This window comes from Pseudonaja textilis, chromosome 1, assembly GCF_049901715.1.
Source record: "Pseudonaja textilis isolate UNSWEBS1 chromosome 1, rPseTex1.2, whole genome shotgun sequence".
Classification (NCBI taxonomy): domain Eukaryota; kingdom Metazoa; phylum Chordata; class Lepidosauria; order Squamata; family Elapidae; genus Pseudonaja; species Pseudonaja textilis.
Window position 1 is genome coordinate 170,565,545 of NC_141990.1, and position 26,395 is coordinate 170,591,939.

Below are 26,395 nucleotides of genomic sequence, written 5' to 3' on the forward strand. Positions count from 1 at the left end.
AAGGAACTTGCCCCATGGGGCGAGCTTCATTGATTCCACCGGCACTTGGAGAAGTGGCCGACTCGTGCTGCCGAGTTGCGGAAAAGAAGGGAGAAACTCATCAAAAGTTGCAGTCCTTCACACACAACCCTCATCCCCCTCCCCAAATCCTGAAGATCCCCAGGTTAGAGAAGGGCTGCCAAGGAAAAGGGTGGCGAGAGGTTTTTCTCTCCTGGATTGAGACCTTTGGCACATTTGGCGTGTCAACTTTGCCGGGCTTTTTGCTTTGTTCTCTCTCTCTCTCCCCCCGCCACCGGTATCACCCATTGCCAACATGGGTGCGACCAGGCAGGCATGGGTGGGGCCAACCAGGGGTGATTGTTCAGTTCAGTGAACTGAACCATCCCTACCACCTGGTGCGAGGTGGTCGAATTTCACCACTGCTTCGGAGGCTTCAAACGAGGGGAGGGGAGGAAGGGGAGGCTTATAATTATAAGCCTCCCCTTCCTCCCCTCCCCTCATTTGAATGCTGCCCCAGGCTGGCTGGGAATCAATTTGGAGGACAGTGAGCCCCGCCTCCTCTAGTTTTCTCCCAGCCTTCGAAATTGGCTCCAAAGGCAGTGAGGAAGCCGCAAGGGGCTGCTACTGGCCACGTTTGAATGTCGCACCTCTAACCTGGAGATTGGAGAACAAATGCTACTCACATTTGCGCGGATTAGCATTCTGCTTTCTCCACTGCCGCTTTGCCCATTTGCACTGCGACCCCCCCCCCCCCGCAACAGCACATTACTCTTCTGGCCAGCGAGGGTTGTGCTCTTTTTTGCACTTTGCACCACCTGCAAATTTATACATTGCACATGCCACCCCCTATGGAGATTTCCAGTCCCACCACGGGCCGGTTCTATATTCCAGAGCTATAGTAGTCAAGACTGGCTCTTTGGTCATCCCAGAGCAGTTCCTCAATGGCAGGCCAGCGCACCCGGGTGGAAGAGCTGCTCTGGGGTGATCAAAGGGCCAGTCCTTACTGCAGCTCTGGAATATGGGACTGACTTTCCCACCAACGTTAGCAAGCCACCCCAGGGCGGATTTCCCTCCCCTGCCTTTGGTCTTACCTTCCAGTTCCAGCTTGTGTGGTTCTACTGAAGGTAATATTTGCGAAGGGTGGAGGCCAGCATTGGGCAGGCCATGTGGGCGGCGCAGTCTTCTGTTCCCATGTAGCCTGGATTAATTGCTTTTGGGGGTGCTTTGGGAGGGACATTTCTCTGCGGACCACCAAAATTTTCTCACAGACCACAAGTGGGCGGCGGACCAATGGTTGGCGACCACTGAGATAGACGACAGCAGAAAATCAACTCCAGATACAGGGAAGGGTAAAACTACCTTTTTGAGATTGGCTATAAAAAGTGAGTCGGTTTGTGCTGAATCTCCTCCCCCCCTTTGTCCTATTTTAAAGAATTAGGGAGGTGTTTGCCTGAGCCAATATTATCTTTTGTTCTGAACTTTAAAAATGATTCAGTGTCTCTTGCCTAGGTAATGGTTCCTGCATATTTCCATTTCCATCTCCCTTACTTCATGCAGGAACTAGGAAAGGAAGGACTAAGATTCAACTAAAATTTAATAAAGTTCAAATAGACATGTGAATAAAAGACATGTGAAATAGTGATTATCACTGCATAAATGTAAATTACTTATTTTTGGTTTTGCTGATAGATAAAAAAAATAATCAAATGATTGTTTGCGAACAATGTTTTTTGTCACACAAATGAAACCAAATCATTCTGGTAGCAAATAAGAAAAGGGTACAGAGTGCATGAATAACAGCCAAAAATGAAACGTAAAGAGAGAAAATGATGCAAAGTTTAACCTTCTGGCAACAATATTTTGTTCTTAGAATTTCAGTAAACATATCCTTTCCTGATATCAAGAGGTAAATACTGAGAATATGGTACTAAATTTATTTCCATAAATTCAATTAAAATTAGAATGCACTTATGCCATCTTCAATTATATGTGTGTTAATTAAGTCTAAATATATTTACAGTTTTCTATTTTAGCACTGCATGTTGTTCCAGAAGTACTAGCAACTAGTTTCAATTATTTTATTCAATAAATATTATAACACATTTTGAATAAAAATCTGTTTCAGAGTCGTAAATCCTCCCAGTGCAAAAATCAAAACAGAAAGAAATGTTGTAGGGTTTCAGTCTAGTTTAATGCTAAAAAAAAAAAAATCTAACAAGCAATTTTTACAATTTTGTAAACAACAAACTAAAAGACTCAAGGTCCATCCCACCCCTGATAGGACCTAATGGTAAAGACTGCAATGACGACACCATTAAAGCCAACACCTTTAACACATTCTTCGGCTCAGTATTTGTAAACAGCAATGGATCATGCCCAGTATTTCCTAGCCAAACCACAGAAAACTACAATGATCTAATACATATCTATTGGGCCGTACAGAATATGTGCCTACTTCTTAAAAAAAGCTATCCACTGCCATAGCAGAACCTCTAAGCATAATCTTTGAAAAATCTTTCAGGACCAGCTCCTTGCCTAACCTATGGTCACAAGCCACGGTCATACCCATCTTCAAAAAGGGAGACCCCACCCTAGTTGAAAATTACAGACCAATCTCCTTATGCTGCGTCACCTGTAAAGTCATGGAATCAATTATTAAACCAATCCATTATCCTCCACTTAGAGACAAACAACCTACTCTCCAATAAACAATTTGGTTTCAGGAAAAAACTATCCTGTAATCTGAAACTCTTACACTGCAAAAACATATGGACTACACAACTCGATCAGGGCAAAGCAATAGACGCAATCTACATAGACTTCTGTAAAGCCTTTGATTCAGTGGTACACGACAAACTACTCCTAAAACTAAAATCTTATGGTATCTCTGGACAACTGCATAACTGGATAGAAGCATTCCTGTCAGACAACAAATGGTCAAAATTGGGAGTGTCTTATCAAATTCTGTACCTGTCAATAGTGGTGTCCCCCAAGGCAGTGTTCTAGGGCCAACTATATTTTTGGGCTGTCTTGCAAGTGTTTTCACTGGTTTCATCTCATACAGCTCAATAATCTTCACGAACTAATTAGCATTCCATCCAGCTAATCAACAGCTGAGTGAAAATATTCTACTTTTTGTTAATGCCTTATTGCTCCCCCTCATTGTTACTTTGCTTTCACATTGGCAGGGGAAAATGGTAATTCAATTCAAAAGCAGACACTCTACTGATGGCTTAAACACCATGGTGACTTGATTTCAAATGGGAGTGAGGCCAGCTGAGAAACTGGAACAAGAGAATTTTTGCTCATGGGAAACATACCACTTTGCACCTCGAATGTCAATGGTACAGAACTGTCTTGCAGTATTTCCAGTCAGAAGTTAATCATGGCAACTGCTAAAACCCGACTGTACTACTATGACTGTATTATGGGAACAGAGTAGGAGAGGACTGACAATATTATACATTTAAGAGTAATCTAAAGCAATAGAATTGCTGAATAGCAAAAATAGAAGAAGGAGGTGATCATAACAATACAATGAAAATTCAGGATCCATTTAATAGTTCTTAACTGGAAAAACAGAATCAACTCCAACTCCAACCTCTCTAGTAATCTAGAGAATCAACTGATTGAAATTGATTGGTGGTATTATTTTACTTTGTGGATTCTGTAATTCAGATTATGCTTCTGATTGAAAAATAATTGTTTATCTTCTTATTGTTTGCTCTTCTGGAAAAACAATAGAAAAAAAAACAAGTAAGTCACTATTTCCTTCTCTGGGTTTAAAAGAATTTATCTAGTTGGGGAGACAAAATTCTAATTAGATGAGAAAGTAGGCCTACTAAAATGGAAAGCTTACTATATTACATTCTTTCAAACTCTTCCAAGATATATGTTACTTAGCTTGCAGCAAAAATACCAGTTGTTAGAATATCTGCAGCAATTACTCTAAATATTATCTGGATAAGTAAGTTATACTAGAGCATTTGGCTTAAAACTATATAAGAACAGGGAAAATGCTGACAAAAATGAGATGGATTTTCTCCATGATGATCTTATCCCAATCTTATCATTTGATCTTTCAACTGTGCGTTCATTGCTATAGTAACCGAATCTACAAATTAAGATAAAGGAAAATGAAAAATTATATGAAACACTACTTCGATACCTGTGCTTTGCTACGAAACTATGTGGTTGGGCTTAGTTTTGGGGGAGGAAAATAAGGGGGGGAAATTCTGCCTCTGCCTACCAGCATTCATCGGTATTCAGCTGGCTAGCGTCCTGTCAGTATATGAGACAGTTGAGGGTTGTTTGGAAACTGAAAGAATACTTGTTGCGTGAGCAAAGAAACAGCAAGGAGCCTGGGCGTGGCTTAATTCAACTATTCTGTACTAAAGCTGCTTGGTGCTGTGAAATTGAAACTGAAACTCCTCTCCTCTGCTTGTGTTTTGCATTTGGAACAGATTTCTTTTCAGGTGGGGAGGGGGAGTAGAGCTCCTTAACATCAGATCATGTTAATAATATACGAAATACTAATTCTCTGGTCATTTCGAAAAATCATTTCTTAGTGAGCACCTAGAAACCAAGAGGAACATACGTGCCAAATTTCAAGTTTGTAGGCTTTACAGTTCTGGAGATTTTGATGATGATACTTGGGTGGTATTTCACTTTTATATATATAGATTTTACAAATGGAGTTTTCATGGCAGTAGTTCTCAGATTAGGACAGCTACTGGAATTTCCATTGCTAAGCAATGCAGTTATACAGCATGATGACTTAGCAACAGCAAACCTAGCAATCCTTGTTGCCATGGATGGCACAGCTTGTTTAATGAGGACCTACATGACCATGACATGGGAAATGGCAGAGATCCAGAAGCACATCATTGAAAAGTGTCCCAGACAAGCAGGCTGGCACACAAGCGAATGCAATGGAGGAGTAGCAGGAAGGTGCTACAGAGTACAGGCAAGTGGATGGGCGCTATGAAATATGGGTAGGTAAGCACTACAAAGTTACAACAGCACTGAGAAAAGTGATTTATGACCATTTTTTACACTTACAACTGTTTCGTAAAACTATTTTCTCTATCAACTATCATGCAGCTATCAAATGGAAAGTCAGAGAACAATTTTTAAATAAGAAGTCAGTTAAAAGTGCATGGAAACATTTAAGAATAAGGGAGGGAAAGATTTTACAATAAATGATACATTAACATGACAATTCTATATAAGCATCAGACAGTTTCCCACATTACAGTCACAAGGAAACCAGAAGCTTCTGCATCCATCTTAACTGTGATTAACCTTAATTATGGCTAATCAAAACAGCTCTATAGACTACCAATTGAAGTTGGCTGGTGTTTAATAGTTCAGATGAAACAACAATCACAGTCAGAAATAGAAACCAAAGCTTCCTAAGCAGCATCTAAACAGATAGGAAAATGAGGTGTGAACTCACTTAGATTTGTTATTTACATAATGTTAGCCAATGACTATGAAAATAATTATAGAATTTTTAAACAAATGAACTGTCTGTCATAAATCATTGGTATGTATCATATGAGAGCCATTTTGGTGTAGTGATTAAAGTGTCAGGCTAGAACCTGGGGGATAGTGGGTTCTAGTCCCATTGTAGGCAATCCTGCTTAGTGACCTTGGACCAGTCACTCTTAGTCTAAAGATCCCAAGATCCATATTTGATAAATTTGCACATGCATCAAAAATATGCTGTCTAGAAAAATTTAGTGAAGAGTCAATGGGTCTTTCATTTAAAGGTAGTCCTTGATTAATGACTGTAATTGAGCTTGGAATAAGTCATGACAGGTATTAAGTGGTTTACCAAGTGACTCTGCCTGATTTTCAACCATTTTAGCAGCAGTCATTAAGCAAATGTAGCAGTTGTTAAATGAGCCAACTATAACCAATTAGGGTTATTGCCAAAAAATAGAAGACCAGAAACTGGCAAAAAATGCTGAAAATCAATCATGTGACCATGGGATCCTACAAATGGCTGCAAATGCAGTCCAGTTGTTAATCACCCAAAATGTGGACACAGCACTGCAGTGTGTTTGTGTTTAACTTTGAAACCCGGTCATAAGTAGCTCTGGGGAAGTCTGTCATAACTTCAATCACTAAGTGACCAACCATAAGTCAAGAACTATCTGTGTTTAAAATCTGACTATTATCCTGTAACTGCAATATTCAAAACTTCAAAATTTGTTTTGGGGAAAAAAATACTCAGAGGTCTGATTTGTTCTCCTCCTGGTTATATCCATTCTGAATGTTCCAGACCCACACTGATTTTCATTTCAATATATAAACTTATGGTTTTTCTTTCCTCAAATACTTAGAAAAGTACCTAAAATTTAGATTTTACTCGACCACTGGATGCATTACATTTTAATATATATCATGCACCCAAAAGATAAGCTACCAGAAACAAAGGTTACATCACTTTAAATGTATGTATTATGAAAAAAATTGCTAGATTAGTATTCATACAAAAGCTACTTCTTGGTTTCAAGTTCAGAGTTGATGAAAAAAATTACTTTCACCTTTTTTCTAAATCAAAGATGCCACAGAAAACACAAATGTTCTTGACTTACGCAGTACATACCGTATATACTCGAGTATAAGTCGACCCGAATATAAGCCAAGGCACCTAATTTTGCCACAAAAAACTGGGAAAACTTATTAACTCGAGTATAAGCCGAGTTTTTCAGCACATTTTTTGTGCTGAAAAAAAACCCCTCGGCTTATACTCGTGAGATTCCCTCTGAAAAAAAAAATGGTGTGGAGCTCCGGAGCTGGGCAGCTGCTTCCCTGCTTCCGTTTTTCCTTTGCAACTTGTAAGCATGGGGGTAATCGGAAGCAGAAAAGTTCTTGCATAAGGATATATTGTTTTTTCTTTATTTAACTGTTTTTTTGGGGGGGGAAGACCCACCGTCATGTAAGAATGCTCATACACGAAATCTATCCGCCTGAAAATAAGTGTGTGTGTGTGTGGGGGGGGATTTTAACAGAGGGAAGACATAAGAAGGCAAAAGCGACGGAAGATCCTTCAGGGGAAACTGAGGGGGAGACTCACCCTTGGTCCAGATGAGCCCCCTTCCCCGCCCCTAAGGAAGCAGAGGCAGCCAGCAAGGGCAGGCAAGCCCCACTTTGCAGACTCCATCCGTCCTCACTCCCACCCACCCACCCAAAGCCACAAAGTCCCCCAATTGCACAGGCCAGAATCGCCCTCCCCTCAGGGGGCAGCAATGCCCGGTGTTTCCTGAGACAAGAAGCTCCACCGTGCAATGAAAGCGCCCTGGCTCTAGGCTCAGAAAACAACGCGAGAAGGTGGCTTCGTTTCCTCAGCCCCAGCTGCTTTCAGTCCGCTCGGGAGGAGGTGGTGGTGGCGGCGGCTCGCATTGTTTTCTGAGCCCATAGAGCTCAGAAAACAACGTGAGCTGCTGCCACCACCTCCTCCCCTCCTCCCGAGCGGACTGAAAGCAGCTGGGGCTGAGGAACGAAGCACTGGCTCGCGTTGTTTTCTGAGATCGCAAGCCTAGAGCTCAGAAAACAATGCGAGCCGCCACCACCTCCTCCTCCCCCAAGCGGACTGAAAGCAGCTGGGGCTGAGAAAACGAAGCCGAGCGGAGCCGAAGCCACGCCTAGAGCTCAGAAAACAACGCAAGCCGCTGCCGCCACCTCCTCCTCCTCCTCCTCCCAAGCGGACTGAAAGCAGCTGGGGCTGAGGGAACGAAGCCACCTCGGCTCGCGTTGTTTTCTGAGCCTAGAGCCAGGGCGCTTTCATTGCATGGCAGAGCTTCTTGTCTCAGGAAACACCGGGCGTCATTGCTGCCCCCTGAGTGGAGGGTGATTCTGGCCTGCGCAATTGGGGGACTTCGTGGCTTTGGGTGGGTGGGTGGGTGGGAGTGAGGACGGATGGAGTCTGAGAAGCGGGGCTTGCCTGCCCTTGCTGGCTGCCTCTGCTTCCTTAGGGGCGGGGAAGGGGGCTCATCTGGACCTAGGGTGAGTCTCCCCCTCAGTTTCCCCTGAAGGATCTTCCGTCGCTTTTGCCTTCTCCCTATGTCTTCCCTCTGTTAAAACACACACCCCCACACACACTTATTTTCAGGCGGATAGATTTCGTGTATGAGCATTCTCACATGACGGTGGGTCTTTCCCCCCTCCCTAAAAACAGTTAAAAAAAGAAAAAAACATATATCCTCATGCAAGAACTTTCCTGCTTCTGATTACCCCCATGCTTACAAGTTGCAAAGGAAACACGGAAGCAGGGAAACGGCTGCCCAGCTCCGGAGCTCCACACCATTTTTTTTTTTTCAGAGGGACTCTCACTCGAGTATAAGCCGAGGGGGTTTTTTTCAGCACAAAAAATGTGCTGAAAAACTCGGCTTATACTTGAGTATATACGGTATTCCCAATTTAAAAGATAACCAGTGTTATTCTTTAAATGCAAAATGTATTAATATGAAAATATGTGCAGGAAATAATGAGTGCACGAAATACATAGTACAGTAAATGTTTATGGTTGCCTGGAGTTGAGAAATAATAGTATTTTACAAGAATTCTAGTTTGAAGATTTAATTCAATTAATAACTTTTCAGTTTTTTAATTTCTGGCTCCTGAAATGTAAAATATATAAACACCTATATTTGGCAAATATATTAACACATTTAAAATATCTACTTACATTATCCTAAGTAGAAATATTTGTGAACATAGATTATAAACCTAAGCCTAAATCTGACTAATACATACATTTTTCTTAAATGTGATATAGAACATACCCATCTGCATTGATTTATGTGATTCAGTAAGTCAGAAAGCTAAATTTCAAGAACTAAATCTTCCATCAAATACATCTGGGTAAAAGAGAATAAGGCCAGAGGAATTCAGATGTTATTCATGTAAATATATGTTAAAGCACATTAACTTTAAAGGTTTTCTTTAAGTAGATAGGTTAGTCAAATCACAGGGCCACTTCATCAGCCTTTTTCTTCTATGAATTTCAACAAAGCAGTAAAAAGAAAGCATAGGATGTGTGAGCATTCAATTAGCTAATCTTAAAGATCAATATTTTTGACCCCTTTTTACTCCAGTTGATTATCAACATTCCAACATCAAGACTGCATTACATTTAAGCATTCTAAGCATCTTAGAACATAAAGAATTTGAGAAAATTAAGAAATTTTGCCTAAACTTTACTCACATTGAAATCCTCAATCCCATTCTCCTTTTTTTATCATATGGTGAACTTGAGAATTAGAAACAATCTGACAGTAAAAACAACACAGTAGTGTTTTAAAAATATATTTTGAAATTAAAAATTAATTTGTTTACATTACTTCTGTCAATATTTTCAGATATTGTAAAACTATATTGATTATTCAGTATTAGAAATTGTGAACTTACACATATTAAAACTACTCTGTAGAAAGTCAATTCTGAATGGTGGTTTTGGCTAAGTTTCAAAAGAAAGTACTTGTATCTGTGTAAGAATCTCTTGGAAATTTCCCAACTCAGAGCTTAAAAATATATATCAATAGATGGTGGCAGCTCAAAACAGTAAATTGTTAAAACAGTTGATATTACCCCTTTTTCCATTATATGTAACAGATCAAGGATATCCTATCTGTTCATTTAGTACAGAAATCACAAAAACAAATCTTACCACTAATCCAGTTTTTACCAAAAAAAACTTATAGAATTAGCAGAGATAGGAATAGTGGGCATCAACTTTAAAATGCCAATGACACAAAATATTCCACATAAGCAAACATTCCATATCATTTTAGCTTGGTATATTTCAAAAGGAGAATTTTTAAAAACCTAGCGAAAGTAGAATTTCAACTGTGCTTAATAGTACAATTAATATTACAATATTGTATATAGCTAACAATTGTCTATATTTAATTATTTTATATTTCCATCGAATTAAAATATGATTTTTTTAAAATATGATTTTTACCAAGTCTTGCAATATTAGTTGCTAACAACTCTTAAAACATAACTTTCAGTTAAACCAAATCATTAGGATTATCCTTCTCATATTGTTGCAAAATTTTCCAAGAAGTATCTCTGGTCCTATACAACATGGTCCTATATCCCATTAAAATAGTAAGAGGAAAATAAAACGAGGTTGTCATTTCTATGATAGTAATGAAAACTTTGTATGTTTGTAATAATGTAATGCATTCTAACAGTTGAAATAAAATCACTGAATTAAAAAAGTGAAAATGCAACACTTTGGAGTATAACTCCTAGACCAGCCTATGCCAAAATCAAAATTACACCTGAAGTATATATGAAGATAATTTACATTTCTTTTAAAATGCCCAAAATATAGTTAGCAATTAACAAAGCACATGCCAACAAAAACTAGTCAAAACTTACATGATACTTTATAAGAACATAGATATCATTCTTGGTATTTCATTCTAGACATTAACAGATTCACTTAATATGCATAGAGTATATATTGTTACATTTTTATGTTAATTATCCTGAAAAACCACAATCATGTCCAATGGCTGTGAACAAAGATTTATGCACAATTAATCAATTTTAATCACACTTGTTTAGAAACATTGTTTGAAAATATGTATCTTGATATTTTAAAATAAAAACATTTTAATGAACAGACTGCTCATCTAAAATACTGCAAGACAAGTACACACTTTTGAACACAACAATTTCCAAGGCATTTTTAAAGTCCTGAGCCAAACACCATTCCTTTAGCAAAAAAAGAATGTGGATGTGATTCACAGAACGGAATCAAATTATTCAAATCCACCATTTATTCCTATAGACTTTATCAGAAATCCACTGGTTTAAATCCAAGTAATCCAATTTAATTTGTTTGCAGAACATGCTACATGTTACACCCACTGGCTACTTACCAGCCGCAATGCTGAGTTGTAAGGTGGCACTGGAGAACAAGAGCACCAGTAAAAGGTGCTGCAGCAAGTCAGTCATATTTGGAGGAATCCAGCTGTGTATAGTTTAAAAAATGCTGACAGGAGAAAATCTTGTCTTCCAATAGTCTTAATTTCTCAGTTTACAATCCAGTCTGAAAGGGCAAAATGGTAATATAAGATGAGCTGTTTGAGCTTTTACTCCATTAAGCAAATCTGCCTTCATGGTTCAGGGCTTGGCCTCATAATTTTTTCTCAAACCGACACAGGTTTTTTTTCTTAAGATGGTCATTATTGTAATATTGAAATTAATTTCCATGTGTCTTCAGAGTGTCACCACCCCACTCAGGTTTCAAATGAATCATATCCAGATCTGAAAAGGGCGTACACACACAAAAACAATTGATTGTCACCACAAAAGGACAGATGTAGACAGATTTAAAGGCCAAGATTTAAGATATGGAAAACAGGATCCAAATCTTTGTGCTGTATCTTTCTTAGGAAAGGGCTATTTCCTGTCACTTGGAAATAGTAAGTCGTCCTCTTCTTTTCAGGGATTTTTAAGGGCCCATTGCCCTATTAACGTGTCATCAGCCTCGAATTAAATTTAACACACTCGGCGTCCACTTCGCTTTACACGCGCACCCATACGCACGCAAGTACGCGGAAAAGGAAATAACTCCAACCAAGGAAAGGGGCTGACAGTCCTGGCGTTTCTATGAAGCAGCAGCAGCAGCAGCAGCAGCAGCAAATCAGGGCTTCGCAGTTCCTGGCTCCGAGCAGTCCCGGCGCAGAGGCCTTTCCTCTTAGGAAGCCCTTGGAAAAATGCACTTTCTTTCCTTCCTTGGCCCAACCGGGAAGAGGAAAGGGGAGATCCACTTCTTCCACACTCTTCCCTGCCTTGGCAAGAGCCCGGTTCGCCAACAGCCCGAAGCCGAGACGGAACCCGTGACAAAAGCGCTCCCGCGGCGGCCAAACCCTTTCAACCCTCATGCACCTTCACTCACTCACGCCCCTGCCCTGTTTCCTCCACCCCACCGGGGAGTCAGCTGCCCGTCTGCCCGGCTCTTCCTCTGCCTTCCGGCTGAAGGGAGCCTGCCCACGAAGGCTTCGTGCAGGGGGGTTCTCAACGTCGCCTCGCCTCCCCGCCTCCAGCAGCTGGGCTTGGCTGGCTGGCAACGGCTCCCCTTTTCTCAGTCCAGACACAAAGGGGAGTCGCTGCTAAACTGCCCGTCTGAGCGCCTGGCCCGTGGGCGCCGCGAAGCCCCGCCCCGCCCTAGCCTCCTGCTGTTGCTCCGCTCCAGCTCACCCTTCTTCCTTCCTCACTCCTCCCTTCCTGGGATCCCTCCGATCCTCACGCGCCGGTCCGACTCAGCCTCTGGATGCCTCGAGCATAGAGACGGCTCTCCTGCGCGAGCTAGAGCGACCCCCTCAGCCGGCCAAATCTCGGCGTCGCTCGAGGCCTTTTCTGTGGAGTTGCAGGAGAGACGAAGAAGAGGGGCCCGGCAGAAGGTTCTCTATGCCCTTCCTTGCACCGCCCTGTTGCCAAGAATTGCTAGTACGGCGGCTCGAGTCCAGCTCCGTGGGCCGGGGGGGAAACGTAGGCTTCTTTCTAATTCTGGCGACTGCTGCCCAGTATTTTGCTTTATTTGCTGAATCGTTCCACCATCCTGTGGTCTTGGGAATGCTTTACGGCTGGCGAAGCCAAGGTCAGCAAATAAAATAAATGCTCGAATTGGGCGCATTTTTACTCGTCGGGAGTAAAGCCTTAGTTCCTTTAAACGATTTGTTGTAACGAGTTGAGTTCTGGATAAGCTTTTCTCGGTCTGTTTATTTAGGGAAAAAGATAAGTGTGTGTGCATATATATAATCAGAATATTACTGTAGTTCAGAAAGGTGAGCAGAGTTGGGTGAACAAAAACCCCTGGAAGCTTTGCATTTGCTTTTTGCAGTGTTTCTCAGATATGCAGATTTCAACTCCCAGAATTCCTAGTCAGCATGCTGGCTAAGGAATTCTGGGAGTTGAAACCTGCAGATAAAATTGCTGAGACTGAAAAACATTAAAGAAATGGCAAGTGCCTTTAATGATGTATGGAAAAGATCGTGAAGGGGTGGGTGGGAATGCTGCCTAGGAACATTCAGATAAGAGAGGGCACCTAGCCTGCAACTGGATAGTGGGCATAGCAAGAGGCTCAGAAAGGATCCTCCCTACAGTAGTTTCTCAGACGGTAAAAGAGATGGTGGGAAGCTTGTACTTTCAGATTTGTAAAATTCTGTTAATGTTGTTTTACAATAGAGTATAATTAGCTTATCTGCTTGTGTTGCCTGTGTGGTCTACCTGGTAAGACTGATAGCTCCCATGGTTAAGAAAGATAAAAAAACCCAAAACAAAAATGGTAGGGATTTTGTTTTTAACAAGTTATTGTAAAAGAATGATAAGCAGTTGACAGATTTCAGAGTATCTGCCCTGATTTTTCATGGTTGAGGGTCCAAATAGGCTCCACACTACAACCTTCAGCTACTGGTTTCTTCTGCTGAAATGGCCTGGAAAGGAATCCAGCTTGAGAGATTGTTGTATGGGTTTCAAACTATTCCTCAGCTTTTATAAACTATGTAAGTGCAGAACCTGTTTGCTATGGCATCCCCTGTACTTGGTGGCCTTGATTTATATTCAGCACAGTTTGCTTATGATACAAAGCTTTCCACCTTTATGTTATTCTCACTTCTATTTTGTATTTTTTTTAAGATATCTATGGTCATTCAGCTTATAACTAATAATACCAAGACTTCCTATTAGTAAATACTGTATCAAAGGTTTTTTTTTTTTTTCAAAAGGCAACTGGACTATGTTTTTGTCATGGGGAAGAAGTCATTTCACTTCTCATCCAAGAAGCTTCATTAGTTCTGAGTAGATGGTGGGAGGAATTAAAGGATTAATTCTGACAGAATATGTGGGGGGGGGGGAATGGAAGGATTATATTTTTTGCAGTCATCTAGTCATTAGCAGTCTCTCTGGGAGCTATTGAAACTACTTGGGTTTATCTGTGCCCCCAAGATTGCTTCTTTACTGCTTTCCCTGTCCCATAGAACCATAATTTCTTTCCATGGGAAAGTTTGAGGGCCTGGTTTTTATGATTTTGTATAAATCCCTTTCTGTTGACTCTGTTATTTGACATCTTCATCCACTAGTAGACAGTGAGGGGGGAAGCTTTTCATATTCTTTCTGTCACGTGGGCTAGGAGGGCAAATACTAGAACTATTGTCAATATTTCACATGATTTAAAAGAGGAAGAAAGAAAGAAGCTAGTTGAAAGAGGTATTTGTCTACAGTGAAGCTAAATAGGCAGACCCCACTCCTGCTGACAAAAGATGGAAAATTCTACCTTTGATGCAGATCAAGAGAAGACTATCAGAAGATGCCTTTACAATAGGCACAGAGCAGGCAGAGGTGTTCTGCATTCTTGTCCTCAAGAAACATTTACTGGAGTAAGCTATCCTCAAGTAGGAAAGGAAGACAGGATGTGCAGAAGAGCCCATGGAGCATGTGACTGAGTTTTTAGATTCAGATCTGCTGACAAAATTGATAGGCTTTTGAGTGTCCCATTTCATTGTTCAGCCAAGATCCTCTCTATACATCCCTGATATCACCAAGGGTTTTGAAGGAAGAGAGAAACAGAGAGCAAAGGAAAAACACTTCCACTTGGCAACTGAGAAAACTCTTCTGTCTCTGGAGGCATTTTTTTTTCTTCATGTTTGAGAAATGCTGTTTTTAAATTCAGAATCTTTAATTAAATGTATTCATTTTTTTTCAAGTATTCAAATATTCTCCATGCCTGCTGATGGTTAAACTAAATAGTAGGGTTTGGGTGATTAAAATTTTAGAATGGAAATTATTATAGTGGACCTTATTCATTTAATATAGCTTTATGGGATTGATGAGCATTTAGTAAGAAAATTATTTTGTGAAGAACGTATTTCTGAAGTAACAACTCTGTGGAATATTAGGCAATTTAGGGAATAACCTGGATATGATTTTAGAGCAAATACATCAAAATTAGTGGATGAAAAATCAGATGGAAGCTGTGGCATGAAGGCTTTTGCACAACTTTATGTGGTGCATCAATTGTTCCATTTCCTAGATTGGACATTCATGCTAGTCACCTTGTGGCTCGATTACGGCAATGCACTCTAAATGAGGCTGCCTTTGAAGATTAATCAGAAGTTCTTAAATGGGCCAGAAAATCATGGTATGGACAGTAATAGGCATGTCTTGATATTACAGTATACAATCTTCATGCTTCATGAACTGCACTGATTGCCAATTTGCTTCTGGGTGTGATTCAAAATGCTGGTCATTATCTATAAAGTCCCATATGGCATGATAGATTTCTGGGCATAAACATTCACTTAATACATTTCTATAGTTAATGATCTTAGCCCTTTCAGGTAGATTGGGGAGCTGAATGAAAACTAACTTGCTTTAACAATCACAAAAAAATCCACCAACTTGAGTGTCTGCTTATTATGATTTTATGATGATGTGTAACATCTAATACTTAGATGGAAATAGTTCATATCTTTTTATATACAGATGGTGCTGTTACTCTTACGTAATGAAAATCCCCATAAAATGTAATCCTGTATAGCTTTGTATCAGTTATGATCCCTGGGTAGAATGATAGAGATTGATTTATTTTGCTTAATTAACTCCTTAAGTATTGTTTTTCTTTTATACCCAAAGAAGGATATTAGAAGACCAGGCAAGACATTGAGTTCCACCCATATTTATAATTTCCTTTCCAATTTTTTCTTAGTAAACTGTTGACAAATTTCATTAACAGTTATTATTGACAAATTCCTTTCATACGGTTCATTCACCATTCTAAAGTTTTGTATCAAAAGTCTTGGTTAAGATTATTTTTATCAGCAGCAGCAGAAAAATAATCTTTGCTCAATAAATATTAAAATTAGTTTAATGCAACCTCTAAAATTAATTAAATAATGGAAGAAAATGCCATTAAGACTTTCAGCCAACTAAACTTAGATGCTTCTGATTTAGGCAATAAGATCAATGAAATCACAGTCACAAGCATTTTGCTGTATTTAAAATATCTAGACCAATGTTCCCACATACCCTTCTTTGCTTTCTCATCATTCCTCTTAATCCTACAGGAAAACAATGACATACATGTACTGTATCACTTCCATACTGTGTACAGACACTACATAGAGTTGTCACCATCAATCAGCTTAAAGATTTTACCTTTGGAAATCAGAATGCATAGTTGAAGACATGCACAATGTCTACAGCTGTTACTGCATCTCTCTGAGATACACACATGGTCTCCTCTCACAAACACACATCCTCTTTCACTTGGAAGAAAGAGGCTTTCATGTTCCTTCCAATGAAACAGGTGAAATTTTCAGCATTGCTTTTGTCTGTGATTTAGAGTGTTTTCACCTGTGGGGTGGCGGCAAAGGGAAGGTCCTCATTATCCTTTCAATGAAGGTGGTCTTTGCAGCCTACCAATAGGAAAATTGGGGATTTATTTATCTTGCCTTTATTGTTTTTACAGATAAGGCAGCAAATATATCCAACACACCTTCCTCCTCCTATTTTTCCAACAATAACAACAACCCTGTGAAGTGAGTTGGGCTGAGACAAAGCCCAAGATCACCTAGCTGGTTTTCATGCCTAAAACAGGACTCATCATCTCCTGTTTTCTTCCCTGATTCCTTAACCAGTAGAGCAGACTGGCTTTCACAGAGCATTGTGTACCTTGTGCATGTAAGTTCCTGACTTAAGATGCTAGGCATTACTTACCTAAAGCAGTAAAATGTCTTTCATTAATACTGGTAGCACAGGTCAAAATTGTGCATCAGATAAGTGTAATTGATGGCACTTTTACCTTATTTTAACTTTAGCCTGAGAGTCAGAAAAGTCAGAAATGATATTGAGAAAGCTGGTTTATAATCGGGCAAGGAACATGTAGGTCATCTTTGACTTAAATGGTTCATTTAGTGCCTGCAGTTGCAAAGGCACTGAGAAAAGTGGTTTATGAATGTTTTTCACTATTATAACCATTGCAGCATCTCCATGGTCATGTTATCAAAATTCAACTGACTCATTGATGGTTGCAATGTCTCTGGGTCATATGAACACCTTTGTGACCTTCTGACAAGCAAAGTCAATTGGGGAAGCCAGATTCACTTAATCGAATGACTAACTGAATAACTGCAGTGATTCACTTAACAACTGTGACAAGAAAGGTCATAAAATGGGGCAAGTTTCACTTAACAATTGCCTCACTTAACAACAAAATTTGGGGCTTAGTTGTGGTCGTAAATCAAGGACTATATGTCCTTCAAATGTTACTAAACCACATTTTCCTGTAAATGGTCAGGCTGCCTGGAACTTTTGAGACCAGTAAGATTTAGAGAACAATTATTGCCCAACACTATTCTGCAGTTGCTGGCAGAGTTTCAACCAAGTTTTTCTCAGCTCTGTCTTTTACATGCAAACCTGGCCCAGACTACAATATTTTGTAGTGCATGGCAGCACAACATTTATCCAATAATTCAGTCAGACTAAATGATGTCTAAAATTAAAAAACAATCAGTGATTTTTCTGGGGTTTGGGTTTGCATGCATAAGTTTTAAATTATTTCATTCCTTCTAGTGAAGTTGAATAACCAGCTGAATATTCTGGAAGTTTTTATGTATTGCTGAAATAAATATTGATATAATTGTAGAATGAAATTGTGAACTATTAGAAATTCTGAAAAGATAGAGGTTTCTTGTATAGCATCCTGGGATTATGTTAAAAAGTCTTCATTTAGATATGGATTTTTTTTCTGAGTGATTTCAATATTTTCTAAATTAAAATAACTATTTTAGGAATATAATTTGTTTTTCAGTTTCAAAACACTTTGATATATTATTATTTGTTTTATTTTAACTTTAATCAATAAGTAGCAATTTTACTTTAACTACATTATTTTATTAGAAGCCTTAAAAGACCTTAAAGATATTAAAAGAACATGATGTAGTTTAATTATTTATGGTAATGTTGTATGAGGGTCCTTAAGAGAAATACAGAGCACCTAGCAGGCTATTCTGGTAAAATTGGGGGGTGGGGGAGAGTATTTTTTTCTTAGTAGGGTATTTGTCAGTCTTTATTTATTCATTAAAGGTCAAATAATCTTATCAAAAATATTATTGAATAAATTTAAAGTTACATTTCTGAAGGAAAATGTTACATTTTTATCATCCTTGTCTAGTTTTTACATTTTAACTGCATCAGTATCTGTAAATATATATATAGTGACACCAAGCTTTTATTATACACATATATAGTTATCATTCATTGCAAAGTTATGATTAAACCCAATTTATTCCTTTTAAATCTCACCAAACACAAAAATCACTATTTGCTACTGTTCATAGCAGACTCTACTGCAATTATTTTTACAATCATTTCTGAAACAAGGAATTATTTTTCCCGTGAGTTTCTTAGAAAAAGTCCATTGAGGCATTTAATTCACAAGTTATAAAATTATAGGGGAAATTGTGTTGGAAGACATATCCTTCTGGGTTCAGTTACACGTGGGGAAAAGACACTGGAAACATGGAGGCTGTTTGGAAACATGGCTTAATGGCAGACAGGATCACATGCCTTGGAGCTCTTGGGCGAAGAAAAGGGAAGAGATGCTGCGAGTCCCTGGATTTTATGCTCTCTCTGGGCTTTGAACTTCCTGGGACAAAGGAAGTGTATTCGGATTGGTTGCTGTCAGAGGTCATAGCTAGCTTTGTAGGTTGTCTGTGCGCTAAGTTTGGTTGAAATTTGGTGGGTGATGCAATGAAGGGCAATTAAATGGCTCTCCCTGAAGGAGGTAGATCTTTGTTATGTTGAATAGACTGGCCCAGGCCTTAATGGCCCATTAACAAAGGTGGGAGGGGCTGAGTTTCTGCCTCTGAGTTTCTACTTCTCTTTCTGGGGAAATATTTTGCCTTTTTAATATATTCTAAAATATTTCATTTTCCTAGGAGAGGGGTGGGTTTTAACCTTACAATTATATAAAAATGGAAACCAAAATTAATATTTTTGCTATTTATTAAAACTGAGAAGTAGGCCAGATACGTGAAACATATATGCATACTCAAACATGTGCATATTCAATAAATTTAGATTTATTGGGGACAGAATTCTAATGGTTTAGTGGTGTTTGTTTCCGATATTGTAACTTTAGTCACACTTATCAGTTTGCCTTGAAGTGTGAAGTATCTGTTTATCAGTGTTCCTCCAAGCAATCTCTCTTCACAAAATGAGAATCACAAACAGAATCATTCAAATGTTGGAAGGTTGCCTGCATTATAAAAACCTCTGATAGTTATTCTAAAGCAGGCAATTCAGGCCGCAGCCCGAGGACCACATGTAACACTGGATAGCTAATATTGCAGCCATATAAGATCGTAAACTTTTAACATTATGTGATTTATATACTGGTAGATTAACTGTGTTGATGATTTTATACGCAGGCCAAAACAATTCCTCTTCTCTCAGTGTGGCCCAGTCATTAAGTTCGTTCCTGTATAAATCATTTTAAGGCTAAACTAATCAGATATTTGGTCACAGATCTATGACTCAGAGATAACAGATAATCAGAGTTGGAAGGGACCTTGTAGATGGGAGTCCAATTTCTTCTTGAAAGTCTCAGGTGATGGCGCTCCCACAACTTTCGAAGGCAAGCTGTTCCATTGGTTGATTGTTCTCACTGTCAGATAGTTCCTCCTTATTTCCAGGTTAAATTTCTCCTTGTTCAGTTTCCATCCATTATTCCTTGTCTGGCCTTCAGGTGCTGTAGAAAATAGCTTGACCCCTTCCTCTGTGTGGCAGCCCCTCAAACATTGGAATACTGCTATTATGTTTCCCCTGCTTCTCTTAGTTACAAAGATGTGTGACTTTTACAAGCAATACTGGCTATATTTCTAAGATTTTTTTATTATTCTCTTGATGGCATAATATATAATTAGCACCTCTGACCATAAATACAGGTAGTCCTCACCTTACAACTATTTGTTTAGTGCTCTTCAAACTTAGAAAAACTGAAAAAAGTAACTTACAACCATTTTTCACACTTAATCACCGTTCCAGAATAAATATATGCCAGTTGCTAATTGTAACTTGGCTACTGGAATGTATTTATAACAGTTGCAATGTCCCAGAAAGTTTGGCAACTTTCTGACAAGCAAAGTCGATGGGAAAGCCAGATTCACTTAACAACCGGGTTACTAACTTAACAACTGCAGTGATTTACTTGATAACTGGTGGTGTAGTGGTTAGAGTGAAATACTGCACGCTACTTCTGACTGCTGTCTGCCTGCAATTTGGCAGTTCAAATCTCACCGGCTCAAGGTTGTCTCAGCCTTCCATCCTTCCGAGGTAGGCAAAATGAGAACCCAGATTGCTGGGGGCAATATGCTGAATATGTAAAATGCTTAGAGAGGGCTGTAAAGCACTATAAAGTGGTATGTAAGTGTTTATATGCTATTGCTAGCTGTGACAAGAAAGGTAAAATGAGGTAAAATTCACTTAACTGTCATGGAAATTTTGGGAACAATTATGACGTACTACCTATAAAGTAGGGATTGGAAATATCTCCTTCAGAAAAATGAAGACCAAATGGAGATAAATAAACTTGGTAAAAGTTAAAGGTAGGAAATGGGATAGAGCAGGGGTGTCAAACTCAAGGCCCACAGGCCAGATCCGGCCCACGGGTTGCTTAGATCTGGCCCATGGGAACCCTGAAAACAGTGAAGGACCAGCCCACAATGCATCAGCCAGAGAAAACGGAATTTGGGAGGGCCATGTGCAGCCCTCCCAAGCTCTGTTTTTACTGGCAGGGTTGCAGGAAGCTGTCCCAGCCAAAAATGGAGCTCGGGAGCCCGTTTTTGCTGTTTTTGCTCAAGCCACCACAGGCGCCCCCGACACAAGTGATATCAAGCTGGCCATGCCTACTCTGGCTACACACCCCTCCTGAGGTCAAACATAACCCTAATGCAGCCCTCAAAGAAATTGAGTTTGACACATCTGGGATAGAGTGTGAGATGTAATAGATGCAGCTCAGTCTTAAGGAACTTCCTGCTTATGTGGAAAATCTAATATATGCTGTTGCAGTAACTCTTAGGAGTGAGCAACTGTCTATCTCTGTGATGGCGAACCTATGGCACGCGTGTCACAGGTGGCACACACAGCCATTTGTGCTGGCACACAATCTGCAGGCAAATTACCTCACTGCGCACACGCATGCACGTGCCTCACAGCTGATTTTTCGGCTGGTTTGAGGCCTTTTTTGGCTTCCCAGTGGCTTGAAAAAAGGCTTCGCAAACTGAATAATAGGCCCATTTTGTCACTTCCTGTAATACTGGTTCTTAGCAAAATAAATCAGTACCACCTAACTTATAATTTTCATTCTGTTTTTGCTTTCCAATATGTAAAAATAAGCATTTCTTAACTAAAACTTGAAGTTATCAAATAGATGACCATTCAAAAACATGTCATTTTGCAAAATAAGTGAATTTTCTGTAGTATTAAACAATTTATATCATCAACAAAGAGGACACAATTTCTTTTAAGTTGATCAAAAAAGTCATTTATCTACTTCATGTGTTACTAACATTCCAAAATCTGCCCGTTTTAACCTGGTACAAACCTCACATTTTTAAAGATAAAGAAACTACTTGCTTAGTGCACTCCCTCTGACCATTCTATTGCAAAGTACTGGCATTTCCAAAAGGCTCTGATTTACTTGGTTTCTCCTAATTCTGGGCAGCATCATAGGTCCAACCCTGTCATGCAACATAGAGAAGCAACCATTCTGAAGCAGCACTGCAAATGGAGAAAGGAGAGGATATTCAATGGCAAGAATTGGTGCTTGAATTGTTCAAGGCTTTTCAACTGTTGACCTAGCTGAAGAAAAGTCCATAGGCCTCATTTGGACTTTATTGCAATCAACCAAACAACTTTGGCAGGCACTATCATCATGGAAGTGCCATTCACAAATTACCCCTTTGGAAGGTATTGGTAAATTTATAAGATAATCACATCTTGTAGGTGTAAGGTGATAGTGACCCCCTCCCTTTTAATAGCTTGATTGATAGCTGCCTTCCCTCAGAACATACGGGAAGTTCTCCTTTGAGCTGCTCGGATCATCCAGAGAGTGGGAGGTGCTTCAGTCCGTGTTGATTGTAGGCTGAGCTTAATTACTGAGGAACGCCCCTCCCTCCATCACGTGGCTCCATCAAGGCATTCCCCAGTTTATGCTCAGCCTTCGTGAGAGTTGGGCTGCGTTGTTTATCCCTCCTTGGCCGTTTCAGGACTTCTCATATTTGCTTAAGGTTTGCTTTAATTTGTTTTTTCCTTAGCCTCTGTGCAATCTGGCTGTGTCTCTAGAGAAAGGGGACCGTGTTCCTTGCCCCCCCCAGGGGGGGAGAAAAACGGGCAGTATTGAGCGCTCTTGCGCTAACCCCACCCAGCCTCGATCTCAATTCCTGCCGCTTCCAGCCGCTCTTTGTTAGTGGCTCTAACTGCTTGCGTTTTAAAGCGCCGCTGGTTCTTCCCCCCACACAAAAGCCGCGCCGCCCCTATCGGCCTCCTAGCCTTGCCGGAGGGGCTTAATTCCGCCCTGAGCAGCCCCGACGTTAGACTGGTAGGCGGCCGCCATTTTGGGCGCCGCCTCGTGGTCGGGAGCTAATCAATTCTCCGATCTCCATTACAATGACCACTGCGAGTGTTTTTAGCTCGCCTAACAGGCTTCCCCAGCTTGTTCAGAGCCTCTATCGTTGGCTATTCCGCAGCAGCGCTCAGGGCAAAGTAGAGCAGCACCCCGGTACTCCCTGTTGTCGTCTGGGAGCAAGCTGCTGGAGGCCTCACCTCTCCAACCCAGTGCCATAAAGAGGCCTCAGGCGTTCATTTGACCAATTGGATAAGTTTTGCCTGGGTTGCCACAGATTGAGATCGGAATTTATGTGACTAAAAAATAAAAAAATAAAAAAATGAAATAAAAAATAAAATAAAAATAAATTATTAAAAAGAAATAATAATATATGAATATATACACTGTTTATACATATATACGTATATTTTCATACAGATAAACAATGCTCAGAGCATTGCTAATAGTACAATGGCAAATGACCCTGTACTTCTATCATGCTAAGCATGTGCAACAATGAAACAAAAATGGAATCAAAATACATGGGAAAGCCCTGTAATAATCATAATAATAATATCACATATTTTTTACATCAAATTCCAAAAGGGGGATGCGGACCAGCCAAAAGGACACCCGGCCTTTTGTCGTAGGCCGAACCCTAGGTGAGCCAACCGCCTCTATTATTCTTCTGTATGATCTTTACCTCTTAAAATGGCAGGTGACAACTAAGGCCCTCCTTGAAGGCCAATTATAAGTCTCACCTTTTGTGCAGCCAGGCTAAGGAAACTTCAAAGGCCTCTGAGGAGCCCCTGTGGCACAGTGATGACAGTGCAACACTCCAAAGCTATTCTGCAGCCAGCTGCCTGCAGCTTGGCAGCTCGGGGTCCACTGGGCTCAAGGCTGACCCATCCTCCCAAGATGGGTAGAGTGAGGACCCAGATTGTTGGGGGCAATATGCTGACTCTGTGGACTGCTTACAGAGAGCTCTAAAGCACTACAATGTGATACACAAGCACTATTGCTGTATGAGACGCCTTAAGGCATCATAATCATTGGAGAAGGAATTCCTCAGGCGATCCAGGGGGTCTCTCTTGGTGCCTCCAGCCCCCCTCCTCTCCTTTTACCTCTACTCACCCCCCTTCTTTCCAGATTACTCTTCCCTCCTCAGGCGCAGCTCTCCCCAGGGGCAGCAGGCCCTGGTCCACCGACCAGACGGGCACTCGAAGCTGCACTTACTTCTGCGGCCGCTGGTCTGTGCCAAGAGGAGCCGGACATAATCGAGATTCAAGAACAAATGAAGTCATGGATGGAGCTGGCTATCCGCCAGGGGGTTGCGGAAGGTCTCCAACAGATTTCCAGACCCGGCTTCCTCCCGATGACTCCCGAACATGAGTCACCATCGGTCAGGTCCCCGCTTGGATTGGATCCTACCACAGTTAGGTACCTTACAGAGGGACTGTCCTCTTCCAGAAAGAGAACAGGGGGACGAGGAAGGTAACTAGATCAATTCAGGGACGAGGAAGAATTCGAATTGGGGCCATCTCATTGCAATGCACCCCTGTCGGAAACATCTACGGAGGGGGAGATGTCCCAGGATGAGGGTCTTACCCCCGACCATCCCTCCTCGGTGAGCTTGTTCAAGCCACTCCTGTTCAAGTTGCTTATCCTTAAGGCCCCAAAATAGCATCTCTGGCCTGTACACACAGTCTCCCTCTGCCTTTCCTTCCTCGGAGGAGGGCTCAGAGGATGGCAATTTTCAAGCAGCCCGTTGTGGGAGCCGAAGTGATTCCAGCTACGCCCCTCTTCTCTGACCTGGTTTAAAACAGCTGACCTCCACCGGGGCCTCCCCTGCCCCATCCAGCCAGGACAAGGGGTTTTTTATCCCCAATCCAGACTCCTCCAGCCCACCTAATACCCTCGAGAGGGAGGAGCCCATTGTCGGCTTAGCATCCTCCTCCTCCCCCGTGATCCTCTGGAGGTTCTGTCAACCGAGGACAAGAGGCCTGAACTAGCTTTACGATACCGGGCTCTCCAAGCCTATGCTTGGGCCATCAGATCAGCTCTGCTGCTTCCCCTTTCACCGGGTCCTCGACCCGATGGATCTGTCAACTATAACAGCATGTCCCCTCATCCCATCAAGGGCTCATCAGGACATTGCTAACCTTCGGCGTGGCAGAATCCTCGGCCGTTGCCACTTACCATTCAGTTAAGTTTGCCAGTAGTGCCCTAACCTCTCTTGTCACAGCCCCCCGCCTACCCTGGCTCAAACTCTGACAGGCGAATGTCAAACTTTGTCTTGGCTACTGCTCCCATCAAGGGAGACAAATCACCGGCTCAGCTCCGGAACCCCCGCTAGTTGAGTCCCAAAGCAAAAGATCCTTCCCTCTCTCATGGAGGCCGGAGCCCCCTGCCATGTCGGAGAGGGTCCCCCGACCCTTCTACCAGCCTCTCTCCCCTCCCAGGTACCGATCCCCCCCCTCCTTTCGGCCATCCCAAAGGATCAAGCCGATTCAGGCGACAGGATCAGAAGGGGAAGCACCCATAAGAGACCCCTCAGGGGATCAAGCAGAAGCCTCTTCCGACGCCTTGGCTCGGAAACACACACCCCATCATACAGGCTATCCAACCCGTCCCACCCTCTCAACGAGGACGGCGCCTTGCTCCCACCTCTTGGGGCCCCCACTCTCTCAGGTGGATGGAGAACGATCCTAGACCTAAAACGACTTAATCTTTCCTGCCTCCGCAGGTTTAAGATGTACACCTTGTAGTCCTTCCTATTGGGTACCAGGCAAGGGGACCGGCTCTCTTCTATTGTTCTTCCAGAAGCATTTCTACCCATCCCCTTCCGGGCTCTCCCTCCCAAATTCCGCAGGTTCTGTTTCAACCTTCACCACTCTCATTATGTGGACCTCCCCTTGAGTTGATATCGGTCCCCTGAACCTTCCAAGGTTCTCGCGGCTCTAGCGGCTCCCCTCAGGAACCTCTCCGTTCGTCTCCACCTTTACCTCGGGGACTCCTCATTCTGCCCCCCCAGACGTCCAGCAGAGAGGCACCCCAGAGCTCTTTCTCTGCCCCCCCAAGACCATGGGCTCCTCGTAATCTGATGAGCGCCAACTGTCGCCATCTAACCGGATAAACCACTTCGAGCCCGTACTTCATTTGGTTAAAAGGAAAAAAAGGTCTCTCCTCGGAGAGATTCCTAGCATACAGGGATCCGTCAAACATATCCGGCGATCAAAAGGCAACACTATTAGAATTGTCTAAATTATTGGGTAGGCTGGTCTCAAGCATTTCTATTGTTCCCTGGGCCCGTTTTCTCGCCAGAACCCCTCAGTGGTTTCTGCTCTCTTTCAAACGTCTGGTAGAAGTAATCCAAAATCCACGCTCAGGGTCCCTCCAAGGGGCCTTACCCCTCTCCTCCGGCGGTACAACCCCACCATCAACAAGGGCCACTACTTCAGGGAGCCCCAACGCTCCTCCCTCGCCACAGACGCCTGCCTGTCTGAATGGGGCACTCTATCCACTCGTTCAAAGGGCGCCGCCGGTGTAGTGGTATCATGCAAGATCCCCTCCCTTGGCACAGGGCAGATAGTCAGAGACAGAACGGGTATGCAATATAAATTGGGTGGAACTCCTCGCCATACTCCTGGCCCCGTGCAGCTTCCTCCCTCAGGTATGTGGGCGTCGCGTCACCGCCAAAGCCACGTCTCAGACAAGGGGGCACCCAGACCACTCGTTTAATGAGAGAAGCCAAGCGCC

At 41.7% G+C, this 26,395-nt stretch overlaps 1 protein-coding gene and 1 long non-coding RNA gene across 4 annotated transcripts in view; one reads left to right on the forward strand and one right to left on the reverse strand.

Annotated features, from left to right (window-relative positions):
• Positions 1-12,227, reverse strand: part of BMPR2 (bone morphogenetic protein receptor type 2) — a 117,675-nt gene extending 105,448 nt beyond the window's left edge. For 2 of the 3 annotated variants that reach the window (XM_087915867.1, XM_026696760.2), the window contains exon 1: positions 10,908-12,201. In XM_087915867.1, the coding sequence (XP_087771993.1) occupies positions 10,908-10,983 (76 nt within the window). In that variant the 5' untranslated portion in view covers positions 10,984-12,201. Of the gene's footprint in view, positions 1-10,907 lie in introns of all 3 variants that reach the window. The other variant, XM_087915955.1, reaches the window with a different exon arrangement.
• A 272-nt stretch (positions 12,228-12,499) lies between these two features.
• The window catches only part of LOC148127927 (uncharacterized), a 52,005-nt gene continuing 38,109 nt past the window's right edge, over positions 12,500-26,395 (forward strand). The window contains exon 1 of the long non-coding RNA XR_015740196.1: positions 12,500-12,631. This is a non-coding gene — a long non-coding RNA (uncharacterized LOC148127927). The remainder of the gene's footprint in view (positions 12,632-26,395) is intronic.